The sequence below is a fragment of the Neofelis nebulosa genome, chromosome 1 (assembly GCF_028018385.1).
Source record: "Neofelis nebulosa isolate mNeoNeb1 chromosome 1, mNeoNeb1.pri, whole genome shotgun sequence".
Lineage (NCBI taxonomy): Eukaryota > Metazoa > Chordata > Mammalia > Carnivora > Felidae > Neofelis > Neofelis nebulosa.
This window is the reverse complement of record NC_080782.1, coordinates 84,199,443-84,220,012: the sequence shown is the minus strand read 5'-3', so window position 1 is coordinate 84,220,012 and position 20,570 is coordinate 84,199,443. Positions and strand designations below refer to the sequence as shown.

The following is a 20,570-nucleotide window of genomic DNA, read 5'->3' as shown; positions in this document are numbered from 1 at the left end:
GTTGCCTTTAGGGCTTAATCACTTAAAACAATGCCTCTAGGGGTGCCTGGGTGGCCCAGCTGACAGCCTCTGACTCTGGACGTTGGCTCTGGTCATGGGTTTGAGGCTCATGTCAGGCTCTGCACTAACAGACTCTTTCTGCCCCTTTCCCTGCGGGCATGTGCACACCCTTTCTCTCTCAGTCTCTCTCAAAATAAGTAAATGAACTAAAAAAAAAAAAAAAAAAAAAAAAAAGAAGAATGCCTCTGACACTATAATCCCATATTACTTTAAAGACATAATCTCAGATGAATATTATTTTATGAAATAACCTGAAATACATTCCTCAGAATGGCCCTTGGAGGAATAGTTGGGTAAGGATGATTTTCAGAATTTGGAAGATGGGTTAAAGGGCTCAAGGAGGTGAAGTATGTACATTTAGCACACTCAAAAGCACATATGATTGAGCTCAAAATGGAACTCAAGGTTTCTTATTTCAAATTCTTTGGGTTTTTTTTTTTAAGTTTATTCATTTTGTGTGTGTGTGTGTGAGACAGAGAGAGCGAGCGAGCGCATGTGCGCTCCAGTGGGGGAGGGGCAGAGAGAGAGGGAGAAAGAGAATTCTAAGCAGATTCTACACTGTCTGCACAGAGCCCAACATGGGGCTTGAACTCCTGAACTGTGAGATCATGACCTAAGCCGAAGTCGGATGTTTAACCGACTGAGCCACCCAGGTGCCCCATTAATTATTTGTTCATTATCCTTCAATAGTAAATTTGCTTTCACTTATTTCTAAGTTGGTAGCACCAATGCACTGAAGTTGTTAATAAATTAAACAGGTATTTTAAAAGTGCCTGCCTACTTTGTGCCAGGCACCATTCCAGATGCTTTGATATATATCTGAACAGAACTAACAAAGCTTACATTCCAGTGGGGGGCGGTGGGGGGGAGGTGCAGGGGAGGCCAATAACAAATTATCAACATAACAAATCATTCAATACATAGAGGGTTGGACTGTCATAAATGGTACAGAAACACAGAACAGAGAAGCGACACGGATGCGATTTTAAATGATATAGTCAGGACAGGAATTGAAGTAACATCATAAAGACCTGAAGGAGATGATGGGGTGAGCTCTGTGGATATATAAGGGTGGAACATTCTAGGCAGAGGCCAATACAAAGAAGTTGAAATCAATCATTCATTGCCTTTCAGTCTCTGCTGAAACCAGGATGATAACATTGTTAAAGCAAAACTCTGTGGATGAATAATATTTGTCATACTTCTTTTATTATATTCTATTAAACATTAATCTCATAATTATTTACAGACTACAAACTATGTGCTGGGCATCGAAGCAATAACGATGAAAAGACAGACATGGTTTTTGTCCTCATGAAGTGTACACTTTAATTTTTTTTAATGTTTTATTTATTTTTGAGAGAAAGAGAGAGACACAGTGCAAATGGAAGAGGGGCAGAGAGAGGCGACACAGAATCGGAAGCAGGCTCCGGGCTCTGAGCTGTCAGCACAGAGCCGGATGCGGTGCTCAAACCCACGAGCTGTGAGATCATGACCTGAGTAAAAGTCGGACGCTTAACCGACTAAGCCACCCAGGTGCCCTTCATGAAGCTTACACTTTAATGGAGGTTGGAGAGACAAGTTAATAGATACTATACAGGTACTATAAATATGGTAGGGGTGGTACAGGGAGCCATGGGGACAGAAGATAGGAGTGCCTCTCTCAGACTACAGGAATGGGACTTTAGAGAGAAAGCTATCAGAGATTAAAGTCTTTCATTTCTGTCCCAACAGCACAGACATCAGAACACATTGTATATAGAATCAAGTAATAAATGCTTCACATGTATTTAATCCTCACAACACTGTATGAGGATGCCCTATCATTGTCATTTTATAAGTGAAGGAATGAAAATCCTTCACTTGAACGGTGCATGATCTCACGGTTCATGAGTTCAAGCCCTGCGTCGGGCTCTGTGCTGACAGCTCAGAGCCTGGAGCCCGTTTCAGATTCTGTGTCTCCCTCTCTCTCTGCCCCTCCCCTGTTCATGCTCTGTCTCTCTCTGTCTCAAAAATAAATAAATGTTAAAAAAATTTTTTTAAACCAGAGGTTAGGCAACTTGTCCAAGGTCACAGAGATAGAAAGTGGCAGAGAAAGGACTTTGGCAGGATGGCTCCAGAGTCTGTGCTCTTAACTACTCTATCTTGCACATTCTCTGAGCAGCATGCCTGTAAAATAGTTCATGAATAAAGACCTTTGGGTATTTTCCAGCTATAGGTATGGCGTGGTATGGACTGTCTATAGTTTGATTATAGAATGAGTTTTTATCAGCATGATCTAGAATGAAGAAATTCTGCTTTGTCTAAAGATTAAAATCAAAACATCTTGTTCATACTGTGGTATGAACTTCTGACACTGGTATTCACTAGCCCATTAGTATAAAAAGTTTGCGTTAGGAGCAGCTCTTGGGAATCCTTTCTCCTCCTGTCTTTTGACATTCTAAATAAAGGGAGGATAACCTCTTTTACTCTGAGTATTGTCTACTGGGTGCAACAGATTTTGTCAAATGATGAGGGTCCACAAATACACGTTAAATATCTGCCCTCTACAGACACAGCCCTGCTCTTAGATACTACCTTCACAGAGAGAAATCAGACATTCTGGACCAAATCACAAATTACATGACTTATTCCAGGTTAGCAGAGAGCTGTCAGATAGTAACCATCCTGAGCAGAGGTTACACTAGTGACCTAAATGAAAAATCCAGAAGGGCTCTGGGCAGACATCCATGTGGATGTGAGAGTGGGCTGTGGAACCTTGCAGAAATACTATTTGCTCTGCTTGATTTCTAACAGCTGATTTCCCACTTTCATCATGCCCAGCTCCCTGACTAGTTAGACAACTGGAGAGTCTAACTGGGGATTGCACAAACTCTATCTGTTGAAGAAATAACATTCTCTGATAATGATAAGTGATACAAATTCCGACTGGAATTCTTAGAAAGGCATAAACAATAGAAAGAGCAATTGTATATGAAAATAAGGAAATGGCAGGCTAGGGAAATGGAATTGTATTATTTTAAAGACCATGGATATGATAATTTTCCAGTTATGGCATAGCAGAAAGCCATTCAATGATTTAGGGAAAACTGTATGAATATGTATACAGCTTATATGTAAATATCTTTTGATAACTTGATTATTTTCAGGTATGATATATACGACATTAGATAATAGTGAAGCTTTATGTCTCTTAAATCATTCTGAAGGCTGGATCCATCATAACACAATATCCTAATAATAGCTAACTGATGAGAGAGACACAGATTAAGAAAAGTCACAGTCAGGTAGAAATTTCAAACAGAATAGGAAGAAAATAGATTTTATCACAGACTTTGGGTATAATGCTACTTACAATGATAAAAGATAAACAGAAGTCAGAATAGGATGAAAGAAATTTGGCAAAAATAGTCATCAAAGATTAACGCTAAAATGAAATGGAATGACCATCACATTATACAATTGTTACCATGTCATGCAGTGAAAGGAATCATGATCAATCTTCTATTTATAAAGAGAGCTAAACTTATTCTCAAAGAAAAATATTGACTAGGCTTACAGTGAAGATCAACAGTTGTGATAACTAATTTTCAGTTTTATCTTTTAATCCTATAATCTTCTCAAGGCAAATAAATGGTTCTATAAGATAGAAATAACACAATTAAAAATATTAAATAAAAATATGCAATAAAATATGTAAATGCTACTTTTAAGTACTATTATACCTGTCTGAACCTATATTGAAACATTAAAGAAATGTTCTTTTTAAAACACTAGATTGCCTCTGAGAGATTAAGAATTCATAAATTTATAATGGTAACCAAATGAAAAAAATAGAGTAAACTTTCTAGATGAAAATATGACTTTCCTAACGAAAGGCTAAAAAACAAGGGAAATGTAATGTGCATTACATTCTTATTGTGCAGAATGTGTTTATATCTAATCTAATGCTTGCATACATTATTCCAATGCTGTGAGAACAGAGTAACAATTGTAATGTTGCTCTGAATCAAAATAACAGAATCTGTCAGTTGACATGTTGTAGTGTTTGCACTTTCATTATTGCTCATAGAATAATTGTATACTTCTTTTTACTGTTGTTTTGTGGCAGTTTATCTCTTTAAAAATGCTACCCAAACTATCATCTGCTGGAATCTGAAAGTCATAAACAGTCACTAAGTTTCAGTAGACGTTTTCAATATACTCATACATATGTTTATGCATTATCTGTTTTGATAAAATGTGATTCTTACATGCCTAGTCTGTTATTTCACCACAATTTGCATCGTTATAATAAGTTATTGATTGATTTTCAGTTTAAGGGACTAAGGTAGTATTCAGTAATGACGGAGTGCTACAAGTTTATTGCAAGTGCCCAAGGTTCACTCACCCCAAGCAATTTAGTCAATAACCAATTTTTATACTTCTATCTCCTTCAAAATTCCAAACCAATAATCCCTGTGTGTGTGTTTTTTTTAATTATTTCAGTATCAGACTAACATTTCCCATGGAAATCAATATGGGTGCGATCTATTAGCCAAAAATCTGCAGTACTGCAATGCAAACATATTAAAAATATTGATCTTGCAAAGCTACTGATGTTTTGATTGACTTTAATGTTTGTAAGCAGCAATAACAGAATTTCAATGACTGAAACAAACTTTTGATTAAAATTATAGATTTTCTTGGGGGGGGATTTGCTATTTTACTGGTTCAAAGCATACGACATGGCTTACTTGCCTGCCATAAATGAATGTGGTGGGATATACTTATCCAATTCCTTATTTGTAAATATTTTAGTCTATCATAGCTTACACATCTTTATGTACTTTGAACTTCCCTGACATTTCAATTCCACTTCTTATTATATCGTATACTGTGGTGGAATTTCAGACTGAGAATGGCAGGAATTGAGAGCTCTAATCCTTCTTTTACCATTATGCAACCTTTGGGAAGGCATTTAACTCTCAGTTTAAATTCCCCAAATGTAAAATGGAATTAACCTTGTGAATCAATGAACATTCTTATTATTTTTTAGATCAATGGACAACAAAGACCATAATTTATACATATAAAAGATTATTTGACCCAAAGATGCATCCTTTGCAGAAAGCACAGGATTTTGCAGCCATTTAGTGATAACCTAGCAATGCTCTCATTTTATATACAAAGATACTTAGGCCCCAAAAAGTTCAGTGATAAGGCCATTCCTGACCACCCCATTTAAAGTATACCTGTGCACCCCCATCTGCACTCTCTCACCCTTTAACCTACTTTATTTTTATCCTGACACCACTACCTAAAACATTTTAAATGCATTACAACACACACACACACACACACACACACACACACACACACATTATGTATAACATTCTATAGAATATAGCAGAGTATATGTATATAAATACACACACACACACACACACACATATAATCTGCTACCTATTATCTATTTTCTCTTCTAAAAGTTAAGCTTGATGCAATAGGAATATTGTTTACCCTTATCACTGCCAAATCCCTAGCATCTAGAATAGTAGGGCATATAGGAGGTCTCAGTAAATATTTTCTGAATGAGGGAAGGAATGAGTCAGAACTGCTAGTGGAATGAAGTTGGGTTGGGTAGGAGTGGAGTAGGGGGAAGACTTCATTCTATTAACTTTCAATCCAGTGGCACTCTAAGGTTTCCTTCTTAATATGCTTCTTTTATTTCTTGGGATTCCCAGATGTAAGCATCAAAGGGTATCTGGATCCATATCTATTATACATGTTTTTGTCAAAGTTCAAGGATATTTTCAAGTTTATTTTAACCTTTTCATTATTTAATTATTAATCCTTCCCCTGAATTTTTTTCACCATTTGTTTACTCTACCTTCCACTATGTTAAAATTGGAATAAATTCCCTGCATTTTTATTTGCAACATTTCACTGGAATAAAGAAAAATATTAATAATTTAAGCAAAAACTAGAAATTAAAAATTACCCATTTATTAGCTGCTTGTTTCATTTCTATTCTAATCACTCCCATAGAGTTCTTCAGGGGAAGCACCAAGGACAAGCTTGCAAATGTGCAGGGACTTTAGCATCCTTACAAATTTGATTAGCTTCCACCCTCCAAATCCGAAATATACACAATAGGTTTGTAAATACACAATGCCGCTCAGGAACAAGTCCACTGGCCCTCTTCCCTGAGGCTGCTGCCCCACAAGTCCTCAGGAACCTCCTTTGCAGCTGCTGTTCTCTGGTGGGTGTAGGGGAAACAGTGCGGGTCACAACTATCAGATCTGGGCTAGAATTCCAACTTTCTCAACTTATAAACTGTGTGAACTTTGGTTTCTTCATCTGTAAGAAATATCTAACACTCACTACAAAGATGTACCACGAGGGGTAAACGAGACGATACACAGAAAGTGAGTGGCACACAGCAGGTATGCAAACAAGGTTAGTTTTCTTCTTCCCCTCACACATCAGTTAAACAAAAACCAGCTAACAGTCCTTCCTACATCTTACTACTTTTTTTTTCTTTAAGACTCTCACTTCTGTACATTGGTTCACAGGACTGGAATTTGTGTATAAGGACCACAGTGCAGAAACTAAATCTGAAAAAGTGATATTTATGTGGGACCACAAGTTGGTTTTTGGATACCAATAAGGGGTAGGTGGAAGGTAAAACCATTTCAAAGAACTGACCAAGGGGATCAAATAGTCAAAAGAAATACTTTGCTGGCTGGAGAAGATACTCTGTACAAGTACTAGAAGCCTCAGGGTAGAAGCTGATGTCACATTCTGAGCAGGGTAATAGCATTACACTCTTCCACTTGCCCTTACCTCTGGCTATGCCATCTCTGTAAGTAGTCAGTGCCCTACTATTCCCACCTGCCTCCATCCATTCCTAGAAATCACCTTCTGCAGCATAAGCATTTGCCCTTGATACATCCTTGAAAACAGCTATCAGCACTGCAGTGGATTATCTGTTGAAACCCCTGAGGTCTATCAGTAGCTTTAAGGTTATAATGCTGGTGAGCTTTGGATGAGATCTCCTAGGGCTATCCAAGGCCCAGAAGCAATAAACTGAGCTATTCCTCCACTTTTAGGAGCATCTGATTATACTGACGCCCACAAAATAGCTTTAAGGAAGGTGCAGGACCCCTGCTAAGGGACATGCATATAGTTGAAGATTAACAAAGTATTAAAGAGAAGGATGAGTTTTCTCAAAGGTCTGTTTTTTTGCTAAAAAATGACAAGTTCTGTAAGTATGAGATGATGGGAAAAGCCAGTATGCAAAAGGGATTATTTCTGCCCAAGTAAGCAGTGTGACTTGCAGTGCGACCTAACAAACCGAGCATTACCGATTCTTTGCCACTTAGCACTGCTATTACGTTGACTCTGCAGTCGAAAGCCCGACAGAAAAATACTCCTGATTCAGTCACACACCATCCAATGTGTCATGGTGCCCCAGGAAGTGTGTCCCTTTGCTTTCAGGCACTGCTAGGGCTACTGGATCTTCACATTTTGGGGCTCACATATCACTTTGGAAATATGACAAAAGCTAGGATTCTCCTCTCCATAACTCCGATTCAGCACAGAACTTCAAAGGGTTATGGAATTCCCTGCAGCTCTTCCATGGATCCCCAAGTCAGAGGTATTTCAGGGTAATCCTTCTGAGTCGGAAAATACCAAGATGCTCTCTCTCCTCACAGCATTGCAGGTACATAGTATGAAGACATTTGCTTGTGGGTGAAGAGGGCAAGGAGAGGAGGCAGTCAAGTCTTAAATAGAAAGTGTTGTTTTTCTTCAAGTTAGAAAATATTCAGATGAAGGAAAAAGACCATTCAAATGCCAGGACTTGGATGAATGCAACATAAGCTGAATGCGTGCAAGCCAGAGATTTGGCTTAATACCAAGTATAAAATATTCCAGCTCCATGGGGAAGCTAACCCTAGGCCAAAACCTCAAAACATATACGTGAACCGTTTAGTTTTTTAAAAGGTCCAATATTTTAGTTTCTCAAGAAATTCTCAAACTTCTCATAAATTTCAGTAATGCAACCATTCGAAATATAGAAGGCTAGCAGTTGCTGAGAAACATTCTGGCATGGATTCTAATGGAGATGTGTTGATTTTTTTTTTTTTTTTTTTGGGACACACTAGGAAATTTAAAACAGTTACTGAGCACTAAGAAGACACTACCCTAATTTAAAACTTTTTTTTTTTAATTTAAAACTATTTTAAAGTATATCTGATTAAGGTCTGAAACTTCCAGATATAAGTTATGCTTCTAAACTGAAAGGTAAAGCATCTGTCCTCTTTAACTGAAGACAAACTTTAGGGGAAAAAATATTTCAAAAGCTCCAACTCTAGTTACACCCCTACTGCCATCCACACATTTTTCAATTACACAACTATTGGTCAGAGAGCACAGAATAAAAGCCCTCCAGTGAATACTCAAGTAAGCTGGTAGAGGAATGCTTACTAATGTCAAAAGAGAGACCTCAACCCAAATTACTCTGTAATTGACATTATTGCTCAATTTTGGGGGGGGGGATTTTGGAAATTCTCACTTTATAAGGTTCTCTTCCTCACAGACTGGCCTTAAAAGTCTATGTTAAAAAAATATGGCCAGAAAAACAGTTTGGCAATTCTTCAAAAAGTTAAAAACATACAATTACTACATGACCCAGCAGTTCTCCTAGGTATATAGTCAAGAGGATTGAAAACAGGTGTTCAAACAAAAACTTGTACATGAATATTCATTTCAGCATTATTCATAATGACTAAAAAGTAGAAACAAATCAAATGTCCATTAATCAACAAACGGATAGACAAAATGTGGTATACTTATACAACAGAGTATTAATGGGCAATAAGAAGGAACGAAGAAGTGATACATGCTACAACATGGGTGAACCTTGAAAACATTATGCTAAATGCACAAATCCAGACATGAGAAGCTACTTACTGTATGGTTCTACTTATATGAAATGTCCAGGGGCGCCTGGGTGGCTCAGTCGGTTAAGTCCACGACTTCCGCTCAGGTCATGATCTCGCAGTTCGTGAGTTCAAGCCCCACCGTACGGCTCTGTACTGACAGCACAGATCCTGGAGCCTGCTTTGGATTCTGTGTCTCCCTCTCTCTCTGCCCCTTCCCTGTTCATGCTCTGTCTTTCTCTCTCAAAAATAAATAAACATTAAAAAAAAAAAAATGTCCAGAATAGGCAACTCTGTAGACACAAAAGCAGAATAGTGCTTGCGAGGGGCTGGGTGGTGGAGGAAAGGCAAAATTGACAGTGACTGCTTAGTGGGTATGGTGTTTCCTTTTGGAGTGATGAATATTTTCTACAATTAGACAGTGGTGATAGTTGCACAAAATTGTGAATGTACTGTAAGTCACTGAACTGTAGACTTTAAAATGGTTACAATGGTGGATTTTATGTTATGTGAATTTTACCTCAACTTACAATGTGGATAGAATTGTTTTTCATTTTTTTACAATTCTGGTGAAGATATTAGTGAAATTCCCACTATAAAAGTTAGAAATTACCACAGGTACTTTTTTTAAACTCATAAAATTTCTAGGTCTGTTTGATTAGGCTGTGCCTCATTGAAGTGGAAAAGTAATCATCTGGATAGTTAAATATACTATCATAGGTATATTTTTATAATTCTGGCAAAACAAGATAAGAACAAATGGGGGAATAAACTGACTTTGCCCAAAACTGAATGGAAGCTAGGCAACTCTGCTTTGTTTCAGATTTGGTTAGATAAGTGAACAAAATCTTACCAAAATGTAGAGATTTAATAGTCAAAAAATAAACCACTTATTGTTTTTTATTTACCTTTCTTGATGGGCAGAAGCAGTTTTTTTTTTTTTTTTCTGCCACAGGTACAATGCAAGATCTACTTGCTAAGATTTGAGAAGTTTGAGATGAAGTAACTGTATCAAATATTCATAAAGTATCTAATTACATATCTATCTATACTGCAATTGCTATGTTAAATTCAATTTTTAAATAGATTTTATATTTTATTTCATTTTTTTAATTTAAAATATGTTAATTTTTAGCATTTATTCTTTTTAATTTTTTTTTTTAGCGTTTATTTATTATTGAGAGACAGAGAGACACAAAGAGCGTGAGCAGGAGAGGGGCAGAGAGAGGGGAAGACACAGAATCTGAAGTAGTCTCCAGGCTCTGAGCTGTCAGCACAGAGCCCGACGCGGGGCTTGAACTCACAAACTGTGAGATCATGACCTGAGCCAGTCGGTCGCCTAACCAACTGAGCCGCCCAGGTGTCCCAGCATTTATTCTTTTTTCATATAAGCATTTAGGAGTATAAATTTCTTCGTTTAGTAATCTACTATACCAAAAAGTTTCTGTATTTTCATTATGGTTCAATTCTAAGTATTTGCTATATTGATTCTTTAATCTTTAAGTTATTTGGAGAACTCTTTCTTTAGTCTTTCTTCCACTCTTCTATTCCCTCCCCAACTTTGTTAAAAAAAATTAAATGCATGAGGTGCAATAGCACAATGTCTACATTCTTCCTCTAGATTCAATAATTGTTAATATTTTGCCACATGTGCTTCATTACCTTTATATATATTATTTTCCTGAACCATTTGAGAGTTAGTTGCAAACAAAATAATTTATTTAACAACTGCCCCTTAAGTATTTGTGTTTTCTGTCAAAGTTATAAGACTTGTATTGGGATATATTATTCACTATAGTCCTCAACCTTCCTAACAGTTAAAAGTTAGAAAATGCATTATAAGAATTATTTGGGCTTTTATGTAAAATTTCTCACTATTCTATAAGCATTATCAGGGAAATAAGCCTTCCACTTCTTTGATATGGTAACATTCTAATTTCTGACTTTGAGAGATTTTTCTCTCTTAAATGATTCTCTGCATCTCCCAATTCCAATCTTCCCCTTTTTTCAAGCTTCATCTTCCATAGACACACCACACATATTCATACATCCATTCTGTTAGCCTTGGAATACGTAGGCCTTGCTGTGTGTAATCCTTATCTGGGTACTTACTTTATGCTCTAATATAAGTTTCAGTTGCATGACACACTGCCTCAATGAGATCATAAGCTCCTTTAGGATAGGGTTCAGGCTTTTTTAACCCCGTGGTCAGTGGATGCTAAAATTCTTCCTCAACTTACCTGCAATCTTCATAGCATGATACTTGTTGAAGGAATGTAAGTGAATTGAAGATTATATACATTTACTTTTATTGTGTTATATATGTGATAATGTGCTATAAACTCATACAAATTAACATTATAGTCTAGTTGACAATTTATCTTTGTTTCATTGGATTGACCTCATATTCTCCAAATGAAAGCATTTTCATGCCGAAAGGAGTTCTTACAGATTGTCTAATCTCAGATATTATAATTTTTGAAGTAAAGAGATCTATAGAAGTTAAATGATTGACCTAACATTGTAAGACTTTAATGGAATCAGATGAGTTAATACATCTAAAGTGCTTAGACCAGGGCCTGGTTGGCAGAGGAAAGGCTTAAGGAATATTATTAACCACAGAATCAAGAGTTTTGGATGACTAGTTCAGGGCATTTTCCACTAAAACACATTACCTCAGAATTCTACAGTAAAATAATGAAGACAACCATTTGGGGATCCTGTTATGCATTATTTTGTGAACAAGGGATATATGCTAAGAAGCCAGGCAGAGGTTGTTGTCAGAACAGGAGCTGACTATTCTTCCTAATCTGAGCTCAACAACTGGCTGCCCGTGGGCCTGATTTGGCTGGTAGCTATTTTTTTAGCCTGTATAACAGCTTTTAAAATTAAATTTTTATTTTATAACCAAGTTAGTTAACATATAGTGCAACAATGATTTCAGGAGTAGAAATGTATGATTGTTTTAAAGCTTAAGTTAGTTTCAATGCTGAAAACTAAAGAGATTTCAAGTAAATATACAGATCTCTGGCTTCTCCGAGAAAACTGGAAAATCTGACAACACAGGGCCTGCATTCCTGCATGTCACTGATCAGTTGGTGTTTGAATTTGTAACTCCTGTTCTTTAGCTAAGGCCTTGACTATGATTAATGCATAGAATGATAACTTTGAATCACGTAATAAGAACTACATTAGTCAGGAAATACTAAGTAGTATTTGCTTGCTACACATAATGGCTACCTATGCCTAGGTAGTTTTTTCCTACAGCAGGAAAATGGTTATAATAAGGATAAAAATAAAGGTGATTGTTTTTAAGGGGTTAATTATAATTTAACCAGAAAATTCATCTGAAGAGAAGAGCTCAACTCTCTGGACTTCACTTACCCAAAATGCCACTGTATTTTTCTTTCATGAGAGATGCTGGTCCAATAACCTTGATTCATGTGTTAAATAAAAACAAATGACACAATTATATTTGGAACCATTTTTCTTCCCTAATGTAAACATAGCCCTTAAGACCTGAGACTATTTTAGTTAGCCTGCTTTTGACCGGAACTAAGCAGCTATAAGAAAAAAAAAATTAAAAATAAAAATAGGTTACAACACATTAAATATCCTCTCTCTGCCACCTTACACTTTTTGGTGCTAAAACATATGCTCTGCCACCTGCAGATAAAAGTCACACACTGAGAGTGTATATTCTGACAAGAATTACTAGTTTCAAGCATGCCTAGTGATTTTGGACAGTAGCACTTAAGAAACCTTCAATCTGGCAGTTTTATCACTGCACATTTTCTAAACCATTCCTACAGTCTAAAGTTGTACAAGTGTTGGGATCTGACCTTTGGGAGAAAACAAAATAAAATGAAACAAAAAGGATCCCAGGGTAGTATTTTGATTCAACTTGCTCTATTTTATTTATTTATTTATTTATTTATTTATTTATTTATTTATTTATTTGTCTAATACACACCTCTTCTTCTTCTTCTTCTTTTTTTTTTTTTGTCATTTATTTTGCACCTCAATGACAAGATTATTATACTTTCTGACAGGGAAAAACTCTACTGAAAGCCCAGGACAACTTCCATTCCTAGGCATACTGGGAAAACTTGTCATAGGAGTTCAAATTTATTGTTGCTACAACGATATTTATATTCTTATTTTTATACTTCCTTTATCTTTGCTTTACTTTTCTATTTTACTTTATTCTATATTTATGTATTGACTGTTTCATCTTGTTGCAAAAAGAGTTGGGGGCTTACAAAGAAGAACCCAGGCAGGACTTCCCGGGATGGTAGGTGAAGAGTTGGCAAATTGTCCCGACTACGATACAACTATAAAAGCCAAAAGAGTTGTCAGGTGCAACTGTTTCAGCACTCTAGAGATCAATTAAAGGCAAACAACAAAATGAAACGTGTTTATCCGTGGAAAACTGCTGAACTACAGGTAGGAACAGTGACAGTCTGTGGTGGGCAGCTCGGAAGGAAGGCACAGCTGTGCTGCCAGGGTGAGACTGGCTGTGAAAACCGGCAGCTTCACTGCTAGAGGGCCTGACTTTGATTTGGAGTAGGAGAAAAGCCCCTGTGCAATGGTATTATCTGCAAATAAAGCAAACTCAGTGGGAAATTCACCACCAAAGCCCACGGCCCCACCACACTTCAGCTGTGATCTCACTTGGGGTGGGCAACAGACTGGTGGACTAGTTTGATAGGAAGATCACGGAAGTGAGAGAGCCATTGAGAGACTCAGATGAACCCCCGGCATATCCCTACTGTCTGGAAGGCTGAGTGCCAGCACAGAAGTCCCAGGAAAGCCTAGTAGAAAATAAAAGCCTAGGGAAGACTTGAGAACTGCATGAGCTTTGAATATACTCTGCAACTCACACACAGATCCATCCATAGAGCCTTACTGGTGTGGGATGATTGAGCAAAAACTCTGACCATTAAACTATGCAGCAGAGGGGTGATCTCTAGGAAGCAAGCCTAACATAAAACAAAAATAAGAAACCAGATTGTCAGCATGTACGTACTGAAGGGCAGATAGATTCTACAGATTAAATTCAGGCAAGTTTCTACAAATAAAACAAGACAGAAACAAATGAAAAAACAAAAAATAACACCAACAACAATCCTTAAAAAAAAAAAAATCCAGTTTTTCTTACCATTCCTATTCAACATAGTACAAGAGGTTTAGCCAGTGTAGTAAAGCAAGAAAAGAAATTAATGGCATGAATATTGGAAAGGAAGATGTAAAGTGTCTTTATTCATAGATGATAAGCTCCTGTATTAGAAAGCCCAAAAGATTCTACCAAAAAAAAAATCTAGAACTAATAAACAAGTTTTATCTAGGTTGAAAAATACAAAATCAATAAGCAAAAATCAAAGTTAATATTTTATACTAAAAATAAACAATTTGAAGATGACATTAAGAATTCCACTCACAATATCCTCAAAAAGAATAAATTTAACAAAAGAAGTGTAAGAAAACCAGAAAAAAAATTGCTGAGAGAATTTATAGATGATCCAAATAAAGAACAACACTGTAATTTCAAAATTTATGATAAAGCTACAGTATTCAAACCAGCGTGGTACTAGTGTAAAAAACAGACATATAGATCAATGGACGAGAACATAAAGTCCATTAATAAATGCTTAGTTCATGCTCAGTTGATTTCTAAGAAAGGTCCAAGGCAATTCAGCGGGGAAAGGGACAGTGTTTTCAACAAGTCCTGTGGGGAAAACTGGATATCCATATGCCAGAAAAGGACCTTAGATCCTTACCACACACCATATACAAAAATGAACTCAAAGTGAGTCATACCTAAATGTAAGAGGAAAAACTGTAAAGCTTCCACAACAAAACATAGTAGATAATGTTTGTGATCTTACATTTGGCAAAGATTTCTTAGATATGATGGCAAAAATATAACTCATAAAAAATCATAAATTAAAGTTCCTCAAATTTTGAACTCATAAAAACTTCTGCTCTTCAAAAGATAGCGTAGAGAAAACAACAACGACAACAACAAGCCACAGCCTGGGATAAAATATTCGTACATCACAAATATCATAAGGGACTTGTATCTAGAATATATAAAGAACCCTTTCAACTCAATAATAAGACAAATACCAGATTAAAAAAATACAGACATTTCATCAAAGAAGATACATGTATGACTAATAAACACATCAAAGGACATTTAATATCAAGTAGTCATTAGGGAAATACAAATTTAAATATCACAAACCTACTAGAATGGCTATAATAAAAAAGACTGATATGTCAGCATTCTTGTGGATGTGGAAAAACTGGAACTCTTATGCTTTGCTGGTATGAGTGTAAAATGGTGTTGCCACTTTGATAAATAGTTTTCCAGTTCCTTAAAAAGCTACACATAAACTTACCACATGACCTAATACTTCCACTCCTAAGTATATACTTAACATAAATGAAAACAGGTCTGGACTGATTCAAATTTGAATGTTCGTAGCAGCATTATATATAATAGCTCCAAATTAAAATAATTCAAAGATCCATCAACTGGTAAATGGATAAACACAATGCAGAATATCTACACAATGGAATACTATTCAACAACAAAAAGGAATGAACTACTGGTACGTGCTATAACGTGTTTGAATCTCAGACAGAAAAGACCACATACTCTTTGATTCTACTTCTATGATATACAGAGACAGTAGATCATTGGTGGTCTGGGGCTGTGGGTGGAAATAGCAAATGGGCACACAGAAACTTTTGGGGTGATGGAAATATTCTAAAATTGGATTGCGGTGATGGCTGCACAACTGTAAATTAGCTAGAAAATATTCAGTTGTACATATACAATGAAATTATTTTATAGTATGTAAATTCTACTGCACTAATGATATTTAAAAAAATTAAACACAACATAAAATTGTATGAAAACACAAAAACATTTGAAGAAGTCAAGGCAAAAGCAAAAATGGACAAGAAAATAATGAATGCATGTGATTAGTCCTATGGAGTTGCTACAGATGTGATGCAAATTTAGCTTCAACTTTCCAAATGGTGAAAGCTAGAAGGGTATGTCAGTGGTTCCCAGACTTGGGGAACAATTGGGAGCTACCTGGGGATCTTCGAAAAAGGCTGATGCCTGGCTCCCACCCTAGACACTGTGACCACACTGTGATAGGAAAGAGGCCTTGGCTCAAGTAATGCTCGGTGGAGCAAAGTTTGGGAACCACTGGAATCACATACTGTAAGGTTTTCATTGACATAAGATGAAAAGAAATAATTGCTTGGTGGAAAAATGGAATTTGGGGAAAGATTTCTCCTATGGGTCCTCCTAAGAGAAGACTTCATAAAATGTAGTAAATTAGTGTCTCTAAATCAGCCACCTCTTGGCCCACAATGGGTCCTGAATGGGTCACAGGGGTGCAGAGACAGTGCTGCTTCAGTCCTCAGGACAGCAGAGGGGACCAGGGGCAGCTGGAGCCACTGTGCCTGAGGCCTCCATCCTTGAGAAGTCTTCTCCGTCCACACCAGAATACTCAACAAGTATTATATTCTTGTAGCATGTGCCGTAAAATAAAAGGCATGTCATCTAAAAGATACCTATGGCAGCAGTAATGGGGATGTTTATATATTAGTTTCTTTCAACAAGCTGATTATAAAACAGGGAAGATGATTCAGTTAAAATATTTTTCCATTGTATATATAAACCACATCTTCCTGGGGGAGGGGAAGGGGAAAAAATTACAGAGAAGGAAGGAGGCAAACCATAAGAGATTCTTAAATACTGAGAACAAACAGGGTTGATGGGGGGAGGGGAGTGGGGAAAGTGGGTGATGGACATTGAGGAGGGGACCTGTTGGGATGAGCACTGGATTTTGTATGGAAACCAATCTGACAATAAATTATATATATTTAAAAAAAAAACTTTTTTGTCAGGGGCCCAAAACATCCAGTTATCTGCTGTCTGGCTTCATTTATCCCATAGTATTATATGTGGCTACAAAACTTACTGAACTCTTCCTTTTGGGTGGCTCTTAAGTTACTGAATTTAAGTTATTTGTTAAAGAGACCATGTCATTTATTTATTTACCATGAGGCCAAGTTTACCCAAAAAGAGCTGGTCATGTGGCCCAATGGGTGCTAACTAGGGCCTCAGAAACTGTGAAAGGCCCATGATGCTCTCCTCTCCAAGTCCACTTCTTTACATGTAGTTTTTAAGCTTACTGTAAACACAACATGAACTATACTGTGTAATATAAGCATGTGGCATATTCATGTTATTTATGAAGAACTGACCTTAGATTAAAAAAAAAAAAAAAGTTCATCTTTAGTCCAAACCTTCCCCTCCCACTCCATTTTAATTCCACACAGAGTGACTGATTATAATGTGTGTCACTGGGGAGCATTAAGATTCTACCCTTCAGAATTTTTTTCAAGGGATGAAATTTCAGGTAAAATTGCTGGTATAGAGTTCAAGAATATGGGGTATGGCTTATGGCTCCATATACTCTCTTGGTCACCTGCATTTCCTGTGCAGGAGAATATTTCTAGTGGACTTTTCCCAGCAAATAAGACTTTGAGGAGACAGCCCTGATAAGTACATTAGTCAATCTTTATGGTCCTCTACTCCATTAGTCACATCACTACCCTAGAGTTACACCAATGACAGACAGTAAAATCATCTTACGTGTTAATTTCCCATATGACACATCAGATTCTTACATCAAGAGCTATTGTTTTAAATCAAGAAGTTAGGTTCTTGACCATGTAGCCACAATATTCCACTTAACTATAAAGAAATTCCATTATTCCCCTAATGAATTTTTACTATCTATAAAAAAGCGAACCGAGAGGATTTTACTCTACTTATATGAATATTGCAACCACCTTTGTTTACTTTGAAAATGAAAGAATGAGAGTACAGGAATATACTTGTGTTACCAAATATATATGTATAATCAAAAGAGGATTTCAGAGAAAAGGACAAACGTGAGGACAGCCAAAAGTTAAACGAAAACTTAAGCAAAAACTGTAGCTTAAAAAAATTTTTAAAGCACCCTTAAATCTCTTTATTAACTTAAAATTTATCACGAATACATAACTGCATTCTACTGCAATCCCCTTAAGTCATCTTGTTAAATTTTGTCACAACATGTGTTACTGTAGTTCTACACTTTTACCTTTGCACTTTGTAGTGGGTAGCAGAGCAACATAATTAACCACTGCTAGGTAGTGTTTACGTTAGTTCTCAAAAGGTTAAGAAGCTGATTATAGCTAAAATCAGCTTTGCCTGAGGCTTCAGGGGCTCTGTGTAATCAAATTAGACAAGCAGGGCACAGTGTCACCTAACACAAACCAGTGGTACTTTCTTCTTTGCTCTGACCCCTTTCCCCCTTTTTATTAGGGGAACAACTCATGCTTTGTGCATTTTCCAGATAATTTAAAAAGACTTGTTTCTAATAAATTTGGCATGCAATCTCATAAGATGTCCACCTGTTTATAAGTAATGAGAACAAGTAGGGCAAATAAAAAAATATGTTGATAAAAATGTTGATAAAAGAAAACTAAATTTGGAGAGATTAAGATGTTATACACAAAGTATTTCCTTAAAAGGCAGGGGACAACATGATCGTGTATACATGATATTAAGGATGTTTCCTAGCTTTCGATAGGCTGCCAGCTTTGGTCTACAAAAAACCACACAATGGTTTATCCGCTTCCAAAAGAACTCAGAGAACTTTATAAACCTGATAGATAATGCATTTGCATTTCTAAGAAACCATGGCTAACCCACTCTGCTGAGTTATTGCTCATCCTCTCTCCAGCTCTACTCTTTGACGTCAGGCAAGGTGAACTGTATAATGGACACATTTAAAGAGGGGGTTTATGAAGGTGAGGAGAAGAGCAAATGAGTCCTACAGACTCCCTTTCCACACAGTTCTATATTTAAATGCAGTAAGACGTATTAGACAAATCCAAATCCTTGCTGCCTTGGAGCCTAAAGGGAACAAAAGCATGAACACTAAAGAGATATTCAGAAAGAGAAGGAATGGAGAATTTAAATAAAAATCTAGAATCTCATTCTTAACAAAATTTATGAATCATTATGAAAACAATAGGTAACATTTGTTACATCTTTATCTTCCTAGATTTGGCTTTGAACTTTTGGTTCAAATTCTACGTATTTATTACTTTGCTTGAAATACATAAACCAAATAAATGTAAACATCCTACGAATGAGAGATCAGGAGAAAATGAATTTTGCTAATGATTTATTCTGGGCAATAAAATAAAAACTTGTTATTTTAATTGATTAAGTCATAAAGAGTTCCTAGAGAAGTCAAATCTCACTATTTGCACAGTCAGACAATTTCTGCTAATCCAGCAGTACTTAACAAATTCACATGTGGTTAGCTTGTCTTGCCATAGCTGTATATCACATTTCTGTGCTGCAAGCTGTGCAAAAAAAAAAAATCAATATGCCAAGTTTAACAAAAGGACAGGAAACATGATGTTCTCCTATATTTTCAATGAACCTCAAATGACTCTGCTGTTCATACTCAGTACAATTTATGGCAGAGAAATGTATTCTTCAATGAAAAAAAATCTACCATGGAATGAATTATATAAATTCAGAGCTGAAGTTCTGCCGTATTCCATAATAACGATTTATTTAGAAGATTCTGACATTCTGATTCAACGTGCACAGTACAATCAGCCATTCATGTGGCGTTGTTTTGTTTTTTTTTTTATAAAGGCTAAAGTATATGCTTTAGACCAAAGAAATATATAGTATTGGCGGCAATAGTTTGATATACGTATTTAATTTAGGTTTTGGAGACTTTTTTTGAATGTCTCCTTTCACATGTGAAACAGGATTGAGATGGTATCTATTGAACAAATGCTTTAAATTATAACACTAAGGAAAAAAAATCCCAATGGATCCTGAGATACTTCACTGGTTAATTGATTCTAGATTTTTACGTCTTCTTTTACTACTGCAGAAGTACATTATGTGTGTAAGTAGATTAGTATGAAAATGTTGAGAATGAAGTAGGAGTGGTCATGACCAATAGGTCAGCACAAAGCACTGCTTCTTCTGCCATCTCAACTCAGCGATGTGGAACTAAGTGTGGCAAAACAACCGGGCAGTTGGATTTCAGCCAAAGGATTCAGAACTGTTGCCACAGTGTTTTTTTTCTTTCTTTTTTTTCTCTTCTTCCCTCCCTCCTCTTTCTTTCTTTCTTTCTTTCTTTCTTTCTTTCTTTCTTTCTTTCTTTCTTTCTTTCTTTCTTTCTTTCTTTCTTTCTTTCTCTCTCTCTCTCTCTCTCTCTCTCTTTCTCCTTCCTTCCTTCCTTCCTTCCTTCCTTCCTTCCTTCCTTCCTTCCTTCCTTCCTTCCTTCCTTCCTTGAATAAGAAGAGAACTGGCTTTAGGAATCATCAAAGGGCCACATACACAAGAAAACAAGAAAACTAGACAATTCACAAACGCATAGAAATTCACATATGGAAAATTCTTTGGCAATGTCTCTTCATTCCAAAAGTAAATGAATTAATGGCACTTAGCTGGGGAGAGCATGTCACTGA

At 36.4% G+C, this 20,570-nt stretch overlaps 1 protein-coding gene across 7 annotated transcripts in view; it reads right to left on the bottom strand.

Moving 5' to 3' along the window:
• Positions 1–20,570, bottom strand: part of FAM172A (family with sequence similarity 172 member A) — a 438,543-nt gene that overhangs the window by 79,031 nt on the left and 338,942 nt on the right. The window contains exon 10 of one of the 7 annotated variants that reach the window (XM_058731896.1): positions 12,372–12,420. The exons of the other annotated variants lie outside the window; for them this stretch is intronic. Within the exon in view, the coding sequence (XP_058587879.1) occupies positions 12,372–12,420 (49 nt within the window). The remainder of the gene's footprint in view (positions 1–12,371; positions 12,421–20,570) is intronic. 7 annotated transcript variants of the gene reach the window in all.